Raw genomic sequence first — 20201 nt, forward strand, 5'->3', positions numbered from 1 at the left:
AAGAAGAGAGGTGTTAAGTTGAGCAACCACACAGGAGGGGGGGTATGATGTGTTTAATAGGAGCTTCAGATGAATCACTAGACTGAGGAAATTGAACGGAAAGGGCGTCAGCCTTTTTCTTCTTAAAGACACGATGAGTCCACGGATCATCTTCATTACTTATGGGATATTCACTTCCTGGTCAGCAGGAAGAGGCTAAGAGCACCACAGCAGAGCTGTTAAATAGCTCCTCCCTTCCCTCCCACCGCAGTCATTCTTTTTGCCTACGTTAGTGCTAGGAAGTGGTAAAGTGAGGTGTTAGAAAAGATTCTTCAATCAAGAGTTTTTTGTTTTATGAGTAGTGCCAGAGAGTGCTACTTTGTTCTGGGGTGTAGCCTAGTCCATATCAGTCTCTACAGTAGAGCTCTGGTGGCTTTAGAGCTATGGGAACTGGTGGGACATAATTCTCACTACGTCTCCCATTTTCAGCTGCCTCATATCCTTCAGCCTGAGATTACTGACTCAGTATTGCTTATCTCTCAGGCCAATGTGAGGGAGAGGACCTCTCAAGCTTGGGAACTGCCCTACTGCCAGGCAGTGTTTGAGGTAAGTTTTGCCTTTTTCTGGGATCTAAGGAGTCTCAGTGTTTGTTTCATTAGCACTACGGTACATAAGGGGTTAATGGTAGACCTTACTTATGTGGGGACAGTTTCAGACTTTCAGAAAATAAGTCTTATTTGGTCAGTGATTAGGTGCAGGCACTGGGGCTGGAGTTATGTTGCTAAGTTTATTTTTCACTAAAATGGAGGGCTCTGGTGGTTTCACTTTAGTTTTTTCCCTGAGAGGGAAGCAGAGACTTGCAGCATGCCCACGAAGGGCGGGACTTCCTGTTTTTTGGAGCCTAAGCTTGTAGCACTATTTCCAAGCAGATGCAGGTCTTCAGATGTGCTGTACTGTGGTTTATCTGGGCTAGAGCAAGCATGTAGAACACTTTTCATGCGCTTTTAGAACAGATGCGGTCCTAGTTCGGTTTTTCTGGCAGGTTGCAGTAACGGATCTTTTCTACAAGGGATCCGGTAGCATTGGTTAAGGTAGGAGCACCTCAGCAGGTTGCTGTGGTGCAGAGGTTTAATTATTGCTTACATTTTCTAATCGTTTTGTAACTACAGCAAAATTAGCAGTTTGTCAAGAGAAAGAAAAAAACGTTTAAATTTAAAGAGACAGTAACGGTTTTTTATTTTATTGTTATTCCCAGTATTTTTTCTGCTCAATACCAATATTTCTCCAACATAGGTGTGTCCGGTCCACGGCGTCATCCTTACTTGTGGGATATTCTCTTCCCCAACAGGAAATGGCAAAGAGCCCAGCAAAGCTGGTCACATGATCCCTCCTAGGCTCCGCCTACCCCAGTCATTCTCTTTGCCGTTGTACAGGCAACATCTCCACGGAGATGGCTTAGAGTTTTTTAGTGTTTAACTGTAGTTTTTATTATTCAATCAAGAGTTTGTTATTTTGAAATAGTGCTGGTATGTACTATTTACTCAGAAACAGAAAAGAGATGAAGATTTCTGTTTGTATGAGGAAAATGATTTTAGCAACCGTAACTAAAATCCATGGCTGTTCCACACAGGACTGTTGAGAGCAATTAACTTCAGTTGGGGGAACAGTGTGCAGTCTCTTGCTGCTTGAGGTATGACACATTCTAACAAGACGATGTAATGCTGGAAGCTGTCATTTTCCCTATGGGATCCGGTAAGCCATGTTTATTACGATCATAAATAAGGGCTTCACAAGGGCTTATTAAAACTGTAGACTGTTTCTGGGCTAAATCGATTCATTATTAACACATATTTAGCCTTGAGGAATCATTTTATCTGGGTATTTTGATATAATAATATCGGCAGGCACTGTATTAGACACCTTATTCCTTAGGGGCTTTCCCAAAGCTTAAGCAGAGCCTCATTTTCGCGCCGGTGTGGCGCACTTGTTTTTGAGAGGCATGGCATGCAGTCGCATGTGAGAGGAGCTCTGATACTTAGAAAAGACTTTCTGAAGGCGTCATTTGGTATCGTATTCCCCTTTGGGCTTGGTTGGGTCTCAGCAAAGCAGATACCAGGGACTGTAAAGGGGTTAAAGTTTAAAACGGCTCCGGTTCCGTTATTTTAAGGGTTAAAGCTTCCAAATTTGGTGTGCAATACTTTTAAGGCTTTAAGACACTGTGGTGAAAATTTGGTGAATTTTGAACAATTCCTTCATGTTTTTTCGCAATTGCAGTAATAAAGTGTGTTCAGTTTAAAATTTAAAGTGACAGTAACGGTTTTATTTTAAAACGTTTTTGTACTTTGTTATCAAGTTTATGCCTGTTTAACATGTCTGAACTACCAGATAGACTGTGTTCTGAATGTGGGGAAGCCAGAATTCCTATTCATTTAAATAAATGTGATTTATGTGATAATGACAATGATGCCCAAGATGATTCCTCAAGTGAGGGGAGTAAGCATGGTACTGCATCATTCCCTCCTTCGTCTACACGAGTCTTGCCCACTCAGGAGGCCCCTAGTACATCTAGCGCGCCAATACTCCTTACTATGCAACAATTAACGGCTGTAATGGATAATTCTGTCAAAAACATTTTAGCCAAAATGAACCCTTGTCAGCGTAAGCGTGGCTGCTCTGTTTTAGATACTGAAGAGCATGACGACGCTGATATTAATATCTCTGAAGGGCCCCTAACCCAGTCTGATGGGGCCAGGGAGGTTTTGTCTGAGGGAGAAATTACTGATTCAGGGAACATTTCTCAACAGGCTGAACCTGATGTGATTGCATTTAAATTTAAGTTGGAACATCTCCGCATTCTGCTTAAGGAGGTATTATCCACTCTGGATGATTGTGAAAAGTTGGTCATCCCAGAGAAACTATGTAAAATGGACAAGTTCCTAGAGGTGCCGGGGCTCCCAGAAGCTTTTCCTATACCCAAGCGGGTGGCGGACATTGTTAATAAAGAATGGGAAAGGCCCGGTATTCCTTTCGTCCCTCCCCCCATATTTAAAAAATTGTTTCCTATGGTCGACCCCAGAAAGGACTTATGGCAGACAGTCCCCAAGGTCGAGGGAGCGGTTTCCACTTTAAACAAACGCACCACTATACCCATAGAGGATAGTTGTGCTTTCAAAGATCCTATGGATAAAAAATTAGAAGGTTTGCTTAAAAAGATGTTTGTTCAGCAGGGTTACCTTCTACAACCAATTTCATGCATTGTCCCTGTCGCTACAGCCGCATGTTTCTGGTTCGATGAGCTGATAAAGACGCTCGATAGTGATTCTCCTCCTTATGAGGAGATTATGGACAGAATCAATGCTCTCAAATTGGCTAATTCTTTCACCCTAGACGCCACTTTGCAATTGGCTAGGTTAGCGGCTAAGAATTCTGGGTTTGCTATTGTGGCGCGCAGAGCGCTTTGGTTGAAATCTTGGTCGGCTGATGCGTCTTCCAAGAACAAGCTACTAAACATTCCTTTCAAGGGGAAAACGCTGTTTGGCCCTGACTTGAAAGAGATTATCTCTGATATCACTGGGGGTAAGGGCCACGCCCTTCCTCAGGATCGGCCTTTCAAGGCAAAAAATAGACCTAATTTTCGTCCCTTTCGTAAAAACGGACCAGCCCAAAGTGCTACGTCCTCTAAGCAAGAGGGTAATACTTCTCAAGCCAAGCCAGCTTGGAGACCAATGCAAGGCTGGAACAAGGGAAAGCAGGCCAAGAAACCTGCCACTGCTACCAAGACAGCATGAAATGTTGGCCCCCGATCCGGGACCGGATCTGGTGGGGGGCAGACTCTCTCTCTTCGCTCAGGCTTGGGCAAGAGATGTTCTGGATCCTTGGGCGCTAGAAATAGTCTCCCAAGGTTATCTTCTGGAATTCAAGGGACTTCCCCCAAGGGGGAGGTTCCACAGGTCTCAGTTGTCTTCAGACCACATAAAAAGACAGGCGTTCTTACATTGTGTAGAAGACCTGTTAAAAATGGGAGTGATTCATCCTGTTCCATTAAGAGAACAAGGGATGGGGTTCTACTCCAATCTGTTCATAGTTCCCAAAAAAGAGGGAACGTTCAGACCAATCTTAGATCTCAAGATCTTAAACAAGTTTCTCAAGGTTCCATCGTTCAAGATGGAAACCATTCGAACTATTCTTCCTTCCATCCAGGAAGGTCAATTCATGACCACGGTGGATTTAAAGGATGCGTATCTACATATTCCTATCCACAAGGAACATCATCGGTTCCTAAGGTTCGCATTCCTGGACAAACATTACCAGTTCGTGGCGCTTCCTTTCGGATTAGCCACTGCTCCAAGGATTTTCACAAAGGTACTAGGGTCCCTTCTAGCTGTGCTACGACCAAGGGGCGTTGCGGTAGTACCTTACTTGGACGACATTCTGATTCAAGCGTCGTCCCTTCCTCAAGCAAAGGCTCACACGGACATCGTCCTGGCCTTTCTCAGATCTCACGGATGGAAAGTGAACGTGGAAAAGAGTTCTCTATCCCCGTCAACAAGGGTTCCCTTCTTGGGAACAATTATAGACTCCTTAGAAATGAGGATTTTTCTGACAGAGGTCAGAAAAACAAAACTTCTAGACTCTTGTCGGATACTTCATTCCGTTCCTCTTCCTTCCATAGCTCAGTGCATGGAAGTGATCGGGTTGATGGTAGCGGCAATGGACATAGTTCCTTTTGCGCGCATTCATCTAAGACCATTACAACTGTGCATGCTCAGTCAGTGGAATGGGGACTATACAGACTTGTCTCCGAAGATACAAGTAAATCAGAGGACCAGAGACTCACTCCGTTGGTGGCTGTCCCTGGACAACCTGTCACAAGGGATGACATTCCGCAGACCAGAGTGGGTCATTGTCACGACCGACGCCAGTCTGATGGGCTGGGGCGCGGTCTGGGGATCCCTGAAAGCTCAGGGTCTTTGGTCTCGGGAAGAATCTCTTCTACCGATAAATATTCTGGAACTGAGAGCGATATTCAATGCTCTCAAGGCTTGGCCTCAGCTAGCGAGGACCAAGTTCATACGGTTTCAATCAGACAATATGACAACTGTTGCGTACATCAACCATCAGGGGGGAACAAGGAGTTCCCTAGCGATGGAAGAAGTGACCAAAATCATTCTATGGGCGGAGTCTCACTCCTGCCACCTGTCTGCTATCCACATCCCAGGAGTGGAAAATTGGGAAGCGGATTTTCTGAGTCGTCAGACATTGCATCCGGGGGAGTGGGAACTCCATCCGGAAATCTTTGCCCAAGTCACTCACCTGTGGGGCATTCCAGACATGGATCTGATGGCCTCTCGTCAGAACTTCAAAGTTCCTTGCTACGGGGCCAGATCCAGGGATCCCAAGGCGGCTCTAGTGGATGCACTAGTAGCACCTTGGACCTTCAAACTAGCTTATGTGTTCCCGCCATTTCCTCTCATCCCCAGGCTGGTAGCCAGGATCAATCAGGAGAGGGCGTCGGTGATCTTGATAGCTCCTGCGTGGCCACGCAGGACTTGGTATGCAGATCTGGTGAATATGTCATCGGCTCCACCTTGGAAGCTACCTTTGAGACGAGACCTTCTTGTTCAGGGTCCGTTCGAACATCCGAATCTGGTTTCACTCCAGCTGACTGCTTGGAGATTGAACGCTTGATTTTATCGAAGCGAGGATTCTCAGATTCTGTTATCGATACTCTTGTTCAGGCCAGAAAGCCTGTAACTAGAAAGATTTACCACAAAATTTGGAAAAAATATATCTGTTGGTGTGAATCTAAAGGATTCCCTTGGGACAAGGTTAAGATTCCTAGGATTCTATCCTTCCTTCAAGAAGGATTGGAAAAAGGATTATCTGCAAGTTCCCTGAAGGGACAGATTTCTGCCTTGTCGGTGTTACTTCACAAAAAGCTGGCAGCTGTGCCAGATGTTCAAGCCTTTGTTCAGGCTCTGGTTAGAATCAAGCCTGTTTACAAACCTTTGACTCCTCCTTGGAGTCTCAATTTAGTTCTTTCAGTTCTTCAGGGGGTTCCGTTTGAACCCTTACATTCCGTTGATATTAGGTTATTATCTTGGAAAGTTTTGTTTTTAGTTGCAATTTCTTCTGCTAGAAGAGTTTCAGAATTATCTGCTCTGCAGTGTTCTCCTCCTTATCTGGTGTTCCATGCAGATAAGGTGGTTTTACGTACTAAACCTGGTTTTCTTCCAAAAGTTGTTTCTAACAAAAACATTAACCAGGAGATTATCGTACCTTCTCTGTGTCCGAAACCAGTTTCAAAGAAGGAACGTTTGTTGCACAATTTGGATGTTGTTCGCGCTCTAAAATTCTATTTAGATGCTACAAAGGATTTTAGACAAACATCTTCCTTGTTTGTTGTTTATTCAGGTAAAAGGAGAGGTCAAAAAGCAACTTCTACCTCTCTCTCTTTTTGGATTAAAAGCATCATCAGATTGGCTTACGAGACTGCCGGACGGCAGCCTCCCGAAAGAATCACAGCTCATTCCACTAGGGCTGTGGCTTCCACATGGGCCTTCAAGAACGAGGCTTCTGTTGATCAGATATGTAGGGCAGCGACTTGGTCTTCACTGCACACTTTTACCAAATTTTACAAGTTTGATACTTTTGCTTCTTCTGAGGCTATTTTTGGGAGAAAGGTTTTGCAAGCCGTGGTGCCTTCCATTTAGGTGACCTGATTTGCTCCCTCCCTTCATCCGTGTCCTAAAGCTTTGGTATTGGTTCCCACAAGTAAGGATGACGCCGTGGACCGGACACACCTATGTTGGAGAAAACAGAATTTATGTTTACCTGATAAATTACTTTCTCCAACGGTGTGTCCGGTCCACGGCCCGCCCTGGTTTTTTAATCAGGTCTGATAATTTATTTTCTTTAACTACAGTCACCACGGTACCATATGATTTCTCCTATGCAAATATTCCTCCTTAACGTCGGTCGAATGACTGGGGTAGGCGGAGCCTAGGAGGGATCATGTGACCAGCTTTGCTGGGCTCTTTGCCATTTCCTGTTGGGGAAGAGAATATCCCACAAGTAAGGATGACGCCGTGGACCGGACACACCGTTGGAGAAAGTAATTTATCAGGTAAACATAAATTCTGTTTTTATGTGAAAAAATGGACCAAGATGAGGTGCAAGCTGTTACATGTGCTTTATGTCCTGATGCAAATGTGGAACCACCAATCCCTTTCTGTCCTACATGTATTGAAAGGACTGTGGATTTTAGGGATAACATTTTGCTGAGCCAATCTCATCTCAGATAGATGTCCAAGAGTCGTCCTGATGTGGGTCAATTTCTGCAACAACTTTCTCCCCAAGTGTCCCAAAAATTATTGCCCTCACCAGCAGTGCCCTGCATGTCTACTGTAGTTCCTTCTGGAATTTCACTACAGGACATAGCTTCTCTTATGTCTACTACTATCTCTGATGCTCTGTCTGCCTTTCCAATGTTGCAGGGCCATCGCAAGAGAAAGTCCATTTCTGCAGTTAGCGAGGTTTCTGATGCTGTGGTAGCTATCTCAGAAGTCTCTTCTCACAGATCTGAGGAAGAGGTTCCTGCTCTGGCATCTGAAGGATAAATCTCAGATTCAGAGGAGGTGTTACCTTTGACCGACTCAGAAGTGGTATCTTTCAGGTTTAAATTGGAACATCTTCGTCTCTTACTTAGAGAGGTTTTTATTACCCTAGATGATAGTGACTCCACAGTGATGGTTGTCCCCCCAAAGTCTAGCAAATTAGACAGATATTATGAGGTACCTTCCTTTACAGTTGTTTTTCCAGTTCCTAAGAAGTCCTCTGAAATTATTAATAGAGAATGGGAGAGACCTGGTATTCCTTTCTCTCCTTCTCCTATTTTCAAGAAGATGCTTCCTATTGCTGACTCAGTTAGAGGTTTGGCAAACTGTTCCTAAGGTAGAAGGAGCTGTTTCAACCTTTGCTAAGATAACTACTATCACTATAGAGGATAGCAGTGCTTTTTTAGATCCGATGGACAAAATATTAGAGGGTCTACTCAAGAAAATTTATGTTCACCAGGGTATGCAGTGGCAACCGGCGGTCTGTATAACTACCGTCACGAGTGCAGCAGCCTACTGGTTTGATGCTCTGGCTGATGCCCTCAGACGAGAAACTCCCTTGGACGAGATCCAGGACAGGATAAAGGCTCTTAAGCTAGCTAATGCCTTTATCTCGGATGCCACCCTTCAAGTTGGGGGCCAAAATTTCAAGCTTCTCTATCTTAGCTCGCAGGGCCTTATGGCTGAAACCTTGGTCTGCGGACGTTTCATCTAAGTCAAAGCTTCTAGCTGTCCCTTACAAGGGAAGACCCTGTTTGGTCCTGAGCTGAAAGAGATTATTTCTGATATTACGGGAGGTAAGGGTCACCTTCTCCCTCAGGACAAAAAGATTAGGCAGAAAGGAAGACAGTCATTTTCGTTCCTTTCACAACTTCAAGGGATTCTCTTCCTTTTCTCCCTCAACTAAGCAGGAACAAGCTAAATCTAATTGGAGACCCGCCCAATCTTGGAATAAGGGTAAGCAATCCAAGAAGGCGGCCAATGACTCCAAGATAGCATGAAGGTTTTGCCCCCGATCCGTGACAAATGGATCTGGTAGGGGGCAGACTTTCTTTTTTCCCTCAAGCCTGGGTTTGGGACATTCAGGATTGCTGGGCTATAGTAATAGTGTCTCAGGGATACAAGCTGAAGTTCAAAATTTGTCCTCCCAGGCGCAGGTTTCTAATTTCAAGGTTAACTGCAGACCAGACAAAAGAGAGGCGTTCTTACATTGTGTAGAAGAACTCTTAGCTCTGGGAGTGATCTTCCCATTTCACCTCAAGATCAAGGTATGAGATTCTATTCCAATCTGTTTGTGGTTCCCAAGAAGGAAAGAACCTTCAGACCAATTCTAGACCTCAAGAGTCTAAACAAGTTTCTCAGAGTGCCATCCTTCAGGATGGAAACTATTCATTCCATCCTTCCCTTGATCCAGGAGGGTCAGTTTATGACAACAGTAGATTTGAAGGACACGTACCTGCTTGTTCCCATTCACAGGGATCATCACAGGTTCTTAAGGTTCGCCTTTCTAGACAAGCATTTCCAGTTTGTGGCTCTTCCTTTTGGTCTTTCCATGGATTCCAGAATCTTCACAAAGGTTCTGGGGTCTCTTCTTGGGGTGCTTCGTTCAAGAGGCATTGCGGTGGTGCCGTATCTATAAACTTGCGGAAATAATTTGAGAACCCTAAGAATCTCTGTAGTTCCTTTAATGAGGTGGGTTGAGGCCATCCAAGACTGCGGTGAGCTTAGAAGGATCCATGGCAAAAGTCTCCTTCGAGATGACATAGCCAAGGAACTGGATCTGTACTTGGTCGAACTTACATTTCTCCAGTTTGGCTACCAGGGAATTGTCTCTGAGGCGAAGAAGTACCCGTCTCACATGTTCATAAGGCTCCTCAAGGGTGGAGGAGAAAAAAAGGTTGCCATCCAGATAGACGACAGTGCGATTGAGGAGGTCACGGAAGACATCATTGACAAATGCCTGGACGACTGCAGGGGCATTACACAGCCCAAAAAGGCATTACGAGGTATTCGTAATGCCTTGATCTTGTGTTGAAGGCAATCTTCCATTCATGCCCTGGAAATATAAAAACAAGATTGTATGCCCCACGTAGATCCAACTTAGTGAAGTAGCGAGCATTTGAGTGAATCATAAAGTTTAGTGATCAACGGAATGGAATAGTGATTCTTGATAGTGATGTTGTTTAGGGCTCTGTAATCGATACAGAGTCTGAGCCGACCATCCTTCTTACTGATGAAAAAGTCAGCCCCGGCAGGAGAAGAGGAAGGGCGAATAAAACCTTTAGCTAGGTTCTCTTAAATATAATCCTCCATGGCCTTGGTTTCAGCTTTGGAGAGAGGATAAGTCCTCCCTTTAGGAAGTGGGGCTCCCGGAAAGATATCAATCTTGCAGTCATAAGGACGGTGGGGTGGCAGGACATTGGTTGCTTTCTTTTCAAACACATCCGTAAAATCTGCATATTTAGAGGGAAGGCCTAAAGGGGTCTGTAGGCTGGCAATGGGAAAGTGGCATAAGGAGTAACTTTAGCCAGACAGCAGTGGAAGCAGGATGTACCCTAGGAAGCCAACTGTCCCTCAGTCCAGTCGAACTGTGAATTCTGTATACAGAGCCAAGGAAGACCAAGGATTACTGGTTGTGCTGGAGAATGAATGACATTGAACTGCAAATGTTCGGTATGAAGGACTCCCACAGTCATGGTTAGGGGTGCTGATTCGAAATTGATTAAACCTGATCAAAGGGGAGTGCCATCCAGAGCAGTTATTTTAAGACCGTGTTTTTTCTGCAGAAGAGGTAACCCTGCCTGAATCATAAAACGGTGATCCAGAAAATTTTCAGCTGGCCCTTAATCAATAAAGGCCTGTGTGTGGACAGAATTTTGATGAAAGGAGAGGGTAACGGGTACCAGGATTCAAGAAGGAGGGGATATTGTAGTGGCCACGCTTAGAGGTACCCCAGTTTTATCCTCTAAGCGTTGACTTTTCCCGGTAGTACATTGCAATCCTTGAGTTGGTGTGAATTAGAACCACAATAGAAACACAGTTTCAATCTCCTTCTTCTGTCTTTCAGATTCTGTTTGTTTGAGGGACAAGAGATTCATTGGTTCCTCTACAGGGGTAACTGGAGGTGCTGAAGGGGTAGAGGATAGTCTAGAGACTGAACGGTTAGGACGATGAGAGGGAAGGATACTACGAGTTCTGTCTCAGCTTGTCTCTCCTGAAAGCGAGAATCCAGATTATTACAAAGTGTTATGAAATCATCCAGGGAAGAAGTAGACATCACGATAGGTAAGCTCATCCTTGATGCGTTCATGCAAACCTCTCCCAAAGGCCGCCTTGAGAGCACTGCCATCCCAACTGGTCTTGAGTGCCAAAGTGCGAAACTCAATAGCGTATTGTGCCACAGTCCTATTACTCTGGCGGAGATCCAAGAGAGCCTACTCTGCAGCAGCAGCACGGCCATGGGTCCCAAATACAGAAGATAATGCAGACGTTAAGGCATCAGCATCGTTCAGGAGTTGAGCGTTTTGTTCCAAGAGGGGAGAGACCCAGGCTAGGGCTTTGTCCTTCAATAAGGAAATGATAAAAGTGACCATTGACTGATGAGACTGGAAGGTGTGGGGGCCATTGCTAAAGTGCAGTCTGCACTGGTTGAGGAAACCTCTACAGTCGGTATTACCATCATACTTGTCAGGTAATGGTATCCAGGGTATACTTCCAGAAGAAGGGGAAGAAGCTTTGGCACTAGCAGCGGGTACTGGCTGTGTAACAACAGGAGCAGCGTTCTTTTCTGCAACCAGTGAGAAGAGCGAAGCGGTTATAGCCTGTAGTTTAGAATCCATACTCTGCAATTTTACGGTATGTGTTCCCATCATCAGACCCTGACGAGTAACTGCATTTGCTACCTTATTTGGGTTCATGGCCCAAGTATAATGTAATGCTCGTGGGATATTCCACTATCAGACCAAACTTTGCTAGTAGTCTTCTTATCCTGGCGTCAAGTGGAATGATAGGAAATATCCCAGAGCAGAGAGAGTTTGTGAAATGAGGTAAGCAGTACTCACAGCAGGCAGGGTAGTCCTCTGTGGCAACAGGAAGACAATCCAGCAATATAGCAGTTCAGGGTAACCCAATAGAAGGACCAGGAACAGGAGGAGTCGGCAACAAAAGGATATCCAGTAGTGTAACCGTTCAGGGGTAAACCAATATAATGGTCAGACGAGCAGTGTTCAGTAACAGTATAGCAATCCAGTAGTTCAGGGGTTAAGCAGGCAGAGTGGTTAGACAAGCAGAGTTCAGTAACAGTGTAGCAATCCAGTAGTTCAGAAACACAACACCCAGGAAAACACTAATTAACACCTATACTTGGGCAGCAAACAGAAGTAAAGGAGGTACTTACATAGGCGCCTGTTCATGCCAAGAGACCTCCCAGGTGTAGACTGAAGCGGCATCAGGAGAGAGAGACGGCGTGTGGCGATGACGTCATAGCCGCACGCTCCAAACCACCACCGCATCTATAGCAACAGCCATAGCAACGAGGGTCACTACCGCCACGTCTATGGCAACAGCCATTGCGAGCAGCGGCGCGGCATGACAGTTGGTTATGCAAAGCTTGGGAATGGGTAATAAAGGGATTATCTGTCTTTTTAAACAATACACATTCTGGAATAGACTGTCCCTTTAATAAGTAAACTTAGAAAGTGCAAACCGCAATTAGATTAATTATCTCTGAAGTGTGTAGCTTACTTAAAACATAACTTTTTATTATTTTGATTAAAATTAATTACAAACGGCACAAAAAGAAATCCAAAAGATTAATATTAACATTGCTTTGCAACATAGCCATGCTACCTTAGCTAAAATTACTTGAACTGATCAATCTCATGTATTGTCATTAATACAAATTGCAACGAGAGACTATTGCATCAGATTAACGTTGTTTCCTGGATACTAATTTAATCGATATGGTTAATGAAGCATTATCATCTTTGCAACTTTTTTGCTTAGCTCTATGAGATAATAGCAATTATTATATTATTCTAGTTTAGTAATTACAAATGCGTTAAGATAATAGTCCCCTTCCCTTATTTTACCATGACATTACTATTATAGAGCCAATCAGTAAGCAAAAATTAAAAAAAAAAGAATAAAAAACGCTATGGAGACATAGTTCCAAGGTTTTCCCTGACACCTGTTTCACTAATGCTTCTTCAGAAGGGGGGTTGCTCAGTTCGATTGTCCAGATATTTAACAGCGCACACATCCCTTCTCCAATTGTCTATTGGATATAACTGATGATGCATGGATTTCTGATTGGTTGATTTGGCTGTGAATCATCTCAAACTCCAAAATATTTGACGTTTTACTGCGTAAGAGGGTCATCTGGTTGTTGGATCCAATTAACATTTCTCACTACAACATCTACTTTCTATTAGAGATCAGTGTTTACAATTTGCACTCGTAGTTTTGCTGCTCAGCATTGTTACTTTTTATATTATTTTAATACATATGTATTGAGTTTCTCATATTTAAGTGACAAGAAGGGCTTTCACTGATGGAATATAGTCTTAAAAGTATTATCAGTGCCACAATTTAATGCTATTTTATGTTATTGTTAAACATTATAGATGGATCAAAGGCTTGCACTAAGCATATATATTAGTGAATAATATTGTTGCATAAATGTAGCCACCAGTCAGCAAGCGCTACCCAGGGTGCTGAACCAATAATGGTCCGGCTCCTAAGCCAACATTACTGCTTTTCGAATAAAGATACCAAGAGAACGAAGACAAATTGATAGATTTTCTACCATGATGCTAGAAGTAATATATGTTTGGCTTAAATATAATTGTTATTATTTAGTATATCCTACAGTACATCCTTTTAATAATTCTGCAGTGTTATTGGTTAGGTGTAATTCTTGTAATTTACTATTAAAATGCATTTGTGAGGGAGTGTTTTGTTTAATATTTACACATGCATGCTTTTCAGATTTTCATTATAATACAAGGAAGAATAATGTATTTTTCTGTTATTTTAGGAACCATTGGATTTTTTTCCTGCTACTGGTTTGTAAAGAAGATATATAGTGTTGTAAAGGTGGATTAAGCAAGACTGACTTACTCAACGGCAGCACATACTTATTTCTTCGAAATTGCTTTTGTTTAAAGACATTGAAATGCAGCTGGTGTTTGTATGGTACAAAAAAAGACTTTCTGCAGAGAAGAGCACTTTGAGAAATCGTGTTTACAACATACGTCCAAGTTCTCTATTTCCCCACGTTTTTACGTATATTAAATTACTGCAAATACACGAATATGAACTTCAGAATGTTCTACAAAGGCTTCATATATTCCATACCAAAATTGTTCACCTCCTGAGATTACAATCTTGGTTATTGCTACCATTTTGAAATAACAAAAGACAACATATATGTAAGATCATTGATGCTGCATACATTGTATTTATTTAATATTCTTGTGTTATAAGTCATCACTGTTTGGTATATAACTTTATGCTGCTTGGAGTAGGAAGAACTCTTCAGAAGTCTTTGGGACTCCTCATGCCTTCCCATCCTTATACCCTCATCTAGCTTTAGTTTTCATATTCCTGTTTTAGGTATGTTAGCATGGGATTTAACTCTGCTATATTCTGTCTTTACCATTTAAAATTTCCCTAGAATATGTTGACATGGCATTGAGTGAGTGAGGCACTGGTGGACGTTTCAGTGCTTTCCACTTTTACTGTGCACCTTGTGAGCCTGGCCCTTTTACTTGTTGTGCACCAGGCAGACACAGGCTGTGACCTCTTAGTACAGTTAACTGATGCTATAAAGTATCTGGCCACCCAGTGACCCTCTGTCAGGTCTTGCGATGCACCCCCCACTGACACAGAAGAGGGTGTCTAGTTTTACCTCCGTTGGCTTATTGGACTGTGGTTGGATCATGCTTTTTGCTTCCTTTAATGGCCTACCACCAACAGCTTTTTCTTTATAAAAGCAGTCAAAGATTGAATTTGCATTGTTCTAGTAATTTTTCTCACACAGTACTTTGTGTTGTTAGTCCCTGTTATCCCCATTGGTTTCCAGACATCCCAGTTCTGTTCCATACGCACTGTTTGGGCACCTTCCTTTAGATTAGACCTAATTAATGGGAGAAGAGTTTAATTTTTGTGCAATTAAATAAACTACTCTTGCCATGTCAGTTGAGTTAATGCTTGGTGGAATGCTTTTCCACTTATAGGTATTTTTATTCAGAATTTAGAGGCTGTTGTCTCAACTTTGCAGCAGAAATGCTGTCTACCACATATACTGTGCCTGGCTCAATACTGTAACAAGGTTGTAGATTCACAGCATTAGACATTTCATGAGCTTCTTCAGCAACCTCTGGTGTACTCTTATATTAGCAGAATTACTACTCCTTTATTTAGGTGTGGGTTATTTACCAGATTTATTTTAGTGGAGGAAATAGTATATGCTTTTGTGTTTCTTGTACTTTGATATTAGCTTATTTTCATCTTAAGTATACTGCTTATTTGGATTGTTACAGATTTCCCAAAATGATATGGTTTTTGGAATTGACATGAGTTGACCACTCCTGACTTTTTCTCCTTCTTAAAGGGACACTCAATTGTATTATTTTGGATATATTGTAGTAGAAAAAGCATGTATTGTATTTATGAGAGAATTAAAGCAAAAAAGAAATATAAGACTAGAACTCCTGTGGGTGAATATATGTCATCAGTCGCACCTTGATGCAGGCCCTTTATTCTTATAGTGAATTGGCCATATCTACCACCCCATGGAAAGTAAACAGATCATACTCCCTCACTTTGCTTTAGATTTTTCACACTGCATTATGACAGGTCTTGTAATGCTACACTTAGCTTGCCCCTCTTATAGGTTTTAGATTTGATAGGATTTTTTATTGCATACATTAATTATTAAAAGTTTCTTTTTTGACTTTTCATACAGACAAACTGGGTTTTATGTTTTTGATCAATGGCACTGACAACTCTAAAATATATCTCTTTAATGTAGCTCTGTTAGTCAAATATGATACCACTGACAGATATACAATTGTAAGGCCACTTTACAAGAGATTTTGTCTTTTACACAGTTGTTAGTCACAGTGATTTTGTTCACTCCTGCGGAGAAGTTTTCTGCAACCTAACAGTAGTCAGTGTGTTTGGGTTGTGTTTTGAAATTCTTTCATTGTCCATGGAAGGTGGTTTTGAAAGAGAAACAACATAAATGTCCAAAAACATCCTTTTAGATGGTTTGTTACTGACCATGTGAGGATATTAAGTGAGATGCACTTTATGAACAAGCATCCCTGAAGGTTTTAATTTAGATTCAGATCTGATCAACTTTTGGTAATAAAGTAATAGAAGTTTTTTTCCCCCTCTGAAGAGTAAATCTAATGTTGGGGCTATTTTTTTGTTAGCCACATTCCAAAATGTGTTTCTTAGCTTTGTTTCCATAGGTCAAGGTCATTAGTTTCTATGTTTAAATTCATGTGCCCCTTTTTTTTTTCTTGTTGTCTGCATTGTCCCAATTCTCGTGATTTGAACAGTAGTTTTTCCCATCAAATCTTGTTATTTTTATCAACATTTTGCCAGGTTTCAGTTTGTTTTTGTGATTGAGGTTTGGTTTATTATCACGGTCTGCTACATAGGTTACTCTGTTTCTCAGCTGGTAGTTGTCAGTCTGATGACATTCTTTGTCTTTTTTCATACTAGGTTTTTCAAGATCATGTAGTAGAAAGACACTAACGCATGCACAAATTAACCATTCAGATCACTCCAGGAATAAATTGCTCTTGATTATGTTTATTGCATCTGCTGTTGCAAATCAGAGCCAGATGTAAATAGCAAGGTCAGACAAGTCTGCACCATACCTATATATGGTAATGTATGTCTAATCCAGCCATTTAGAGGAGTAAAAACTAATTTAGGAAGAGCAGGCACAATATACACTGTGAACATTTTTACTATAATAAGTTAAATTATGGGTTCAGTTTAATGTCTTTTTAACCATTTTATGTTTAACCTCCCTTTATATCTACATCTATTTTTTTAGTGATGACTTAACAAGATGCTTCTTATCTGTGTGGGTCATGTATGTTATTTTCCCTGAAACTTTCCTGAGTAAAGTTGTCTTTCTTCTCTCACCAATTATGGTTCTCTTGTCTTTATATATAACTATACCCAACATGACAGGGAGGACTATTTAGACTTCTGAGTTTACCTTATCCAAATAACATACAGATATATACCTACCAGTTATTTAGCCGTGTGTTGACTGATTTATTGGTAAGTATACATCTTATTTCAACCAGTTAATTATCAATCCACTACTGTGCCTTTCAGAGACCAAAATTCAGTAATTGATTTATGAATAGTAAATCATTTTGTCCATTCAAATTATGTTGCAATGTCTACAGAAAGCTTTTATACACTTTCTTTTTTATTTTAATTTAAAATTATTCTACATTTTTATCTGGTTTCTTTGTTTTTATCACTGTATGTTGCAAGTGTATGCTGGTTGTGCCGAGTATAGAATATGAAATGTATCTTTTTATGGATTACTATGGAAGATTTAGTCAAGGAGATCAATTGCTTTCCTACACTTGGTGTGGCTGGTTCCTCAGACTGTAAGAACATTAGTACTGGCTTGCAAGTTTTATAGAATAAAATGGGTTGCTTTCTACAGACCAAACGTGGCATGAAATTTCAGCAATGCAAATGTCTTGTGAAATAAAAGTCCTCAGTACAGAACCTTAATTGTGCTAGTATGGGATTAAATTATACTGCCTTACAACTGTTTAACCTAGCGATAATAAAATTTGTTGCATTGATTGTATAGTAGCTACTGCCGTAGAATTTTATTTTCATCAGTCTTTGAACAATGCAAAAAAGGTACGGTCTAAAGGCCGGATGTTCAAAGAGTCAGTCCATGAGAAATGCTAATTTCAATCTTCCCGATCTCGCAAACTTCCTCATGGGTTAAATGTAATATAAAAAAAAAAAGTTTGATGACCCTTGCTGTACAGACGAGTGGCGATGTACCTTCCATAAGATAGTATAGGGCTCGCTGCCTTTTTAACAATCCAACCACATCACCAGTAAATGTGGATCTTGGTAGTATGGAGGGGACATGTTTTGAAAGCATGTTTACAGGGAGTGCAGAATTATTAGGCAAGTTGTATTTTTGAGGATTAATTTTATTATTGAACAACAACCATGTTCTCAATGAACCCAAAAAACTCATTAATATCAAAGCTGAATATTTTTGGAAGTAGTTTTTAGTTTGTTTTTAGTTTTAGCTATTTTAGGGGGATATCTGTGTGTGCAGGTGACTATTACTGTGCATAATTATTAGGCAACTTAACAAAAAACAAATATATACCCATTTCAATTATTTATTTTTTACCAGTGAAACCAATATAACATCTCAACATTCACAAATATACATTTCTGACATTCAAAAACAAAACAAAAACAAATCAGTGACCAATATAGCCACCTTTCTTTGCAAGGACACTCAAAAGCCCGCCATCCATGGATTTTGTCAGTGTTTTGATCTGTTCACCATCAACATTGCGTGCAGCAGCAACCACAGCCTCCCAGACACTGTTCAGAGAGGTGTACTGTTTTCCCTCCTTGTAAATCTCACATTTGATGATGGACCACAGGTTCTCAATGGGGTTCAGATCAGGTGAACAAGGAGGCCATGTCATTAGATTTTCTTCTTTTATACCCTTTCTTGCCAGCCACGCTGTGGAGTACTTGGACGCGTGTGATGGAGCATTGTCCTGCATGAAAATCATGTTTTTCTTGAAGGATGCAGACTTCTTCCTGTACCACTGCTTGAAGAAGGTGTCTTCCAGAAACTGGCAGTAGGACTGGGAGTTGAGCTTGACTCCATCCTCAACCTGAAAAGGCCCCACAAGCTCATCTTTGATGATACCAGCCCAAACCAGTACTCCACCTCCACCTTGCTGGCGTCTGAGTCGGACTGGAGCTTTCTGCCCTTTACCAATCCAGCCACGGGCCCATCCATCTGGCCCATCAAGACTCACTCTCATTTCATCAGTCCATAAAACCTTAGAAAAATCGGTCTTGAGATATTTCTTGGCCCAGTCTTGACGTTTCAGCTTGTGTGTCTTGTTCAGTGGTGGTCGTCTTTCAGCCTTTCTTACCTTGGCCATGTCTCTGAGTATTGCACACCTTGTGCTTTTGGGCACTCCAGTGATGTTGCAGCTCTGAAATATGGCCAAACTGGTGGCAAGGGGCATCTTGGCAGCTGCACGCTTGACTTTTCTCAGTTCATGGGCAGTTATTTTGCGCCTTAGTTTCTCCAACATAGGTGTGTCCGGTCCACGGCGTCATCCTTACTTGTGGGATATTCTCCTCCCCAACAGGAAATGGCAAAGAGCCCAGCAAAGCTGGTCACATGATCCCTCCTAGGCTCCGCCTACCCCAGTCATTCTCTTTGCCGTTGTACAGGCAACATCTCCACGGAGATGGCTTAGAGTTTTGCATGCTCAGTCAGTGGAATGGGGACTATACAGACTTGTCTCCAAAGATACAAGTAAATCAGAGGACCAGAGACTCACTCCGTTGGTGGCTGTCCCTGGACAACCTGTCACGAGGGATGACATTCCACAGACCAGAGTGGGTCATTGTCACGACCGACGCCAGTCTGATGGGCTGGGGCGCGGTCTGGGGATCCCTGAAAGCTCAGGGTCTTTGGTCTCGGGAAGAATCTCTTCTACCGATAAATATTCTGGAACTGAGAGCGATATTCAATGCTCTCAAGGCTTGGCCTCAGCTAGCGAGGACCAAGTTCATACGGTTTCAATCAGACAACATGACGACTGTTGCGTACATCAACCATCAGGGGGGAACAAGGAGTTCCCTAGCGATGGAAGAAGTGACCAAGATTATTCTATGGGCGGAGTCTCACTCCTGCCACCTGTCTGCTATCCACATCCCGGGAGTGGAAAATTGGGAAGCGGATTTTCTGAGTCGTCAGACATTGCATCCGGGGGAGTGGGAACTCCATCCGGAAATCTTTGCCCAAGTCACTCAACTTTGGGGCATTCCAGACATGGATCTGATGGCCTCTCGTCAGAACTTCAAAGTTCCTTGCTACGGGTCCAGATCCAGGGATCCCAAGGCGGCTCTAGTGGATGCACTAGTAGCACCTTGGACCTTCAAACTAGCTTATGTGTTCCCGCCGTTTCCTCTCATCCCCAGGCTGGTAGCCAGGATCACTCAGGAGAGGGCGTCGGTGATCTTGATAGCTCCTGCGTGGCCACGCAGGACTTGGTATGCAGATCTGGTGAATATGTCATCGGCTCCACCTTGGAAGCTACCTTTGAGACGAGACCTTCTTGTTCAGGGTCCGTTCGAACATCCGAATCTGGTTTCACTCCAGCTGACTGCTTGGAGATTGAACGCTTGATTTTATCGAAGCGAGGTTTCTCAGATTCTGTTATCGATACTCTTGTTCAGGCCAGAAAGCCTGTAACTAGAAAGATTTACCACAAAATTTGGAAAAAATATATCTGTTGGTGTGAATCTAAAGGATTCCCTTGGGACAAG

At 42.3% G+C, this 20201-nt stretch overlaps 1 protein-coding gene across 1 annotated transcript in view; it reads left to right on the forward strand.

Moving 5' to 3' along the window:
- The window catches only part of LOC128645912 (transmembrane 9 superfamily member 2), a 662966-nt gene extending 645507 nt beyond the window's left edge, over positions 1-17459 (forward strand). Inside the window, exon 20 of the mRNA XM_053699233.1 lies at positions 13633-17459. Coding sequence (XP_053555208.1) covers positions 13633-13700 — 68 coding nt within the window. The 3' untranslated portion in view covers positions 13701-17459. The remainder of the gene's footprint in view (positions 1-13632) is intronic.
- Positions 17460-20201: the final 2742 nt, after the last annotated feature.

Source organism: Bombina bombina, chromosome 1 (assembly GCF_027579735.1).
Source record: "Bombina bombina isolate aBomBom1 chromosome 1, aBomBom1.pri, whole genome shotgun sequence".
Lineage (NCBI taxonomy): Eukaryota > Metazoa > Chordata > Amphibia > Anura > Bombinatoridae > Bombina > Bombina bombina.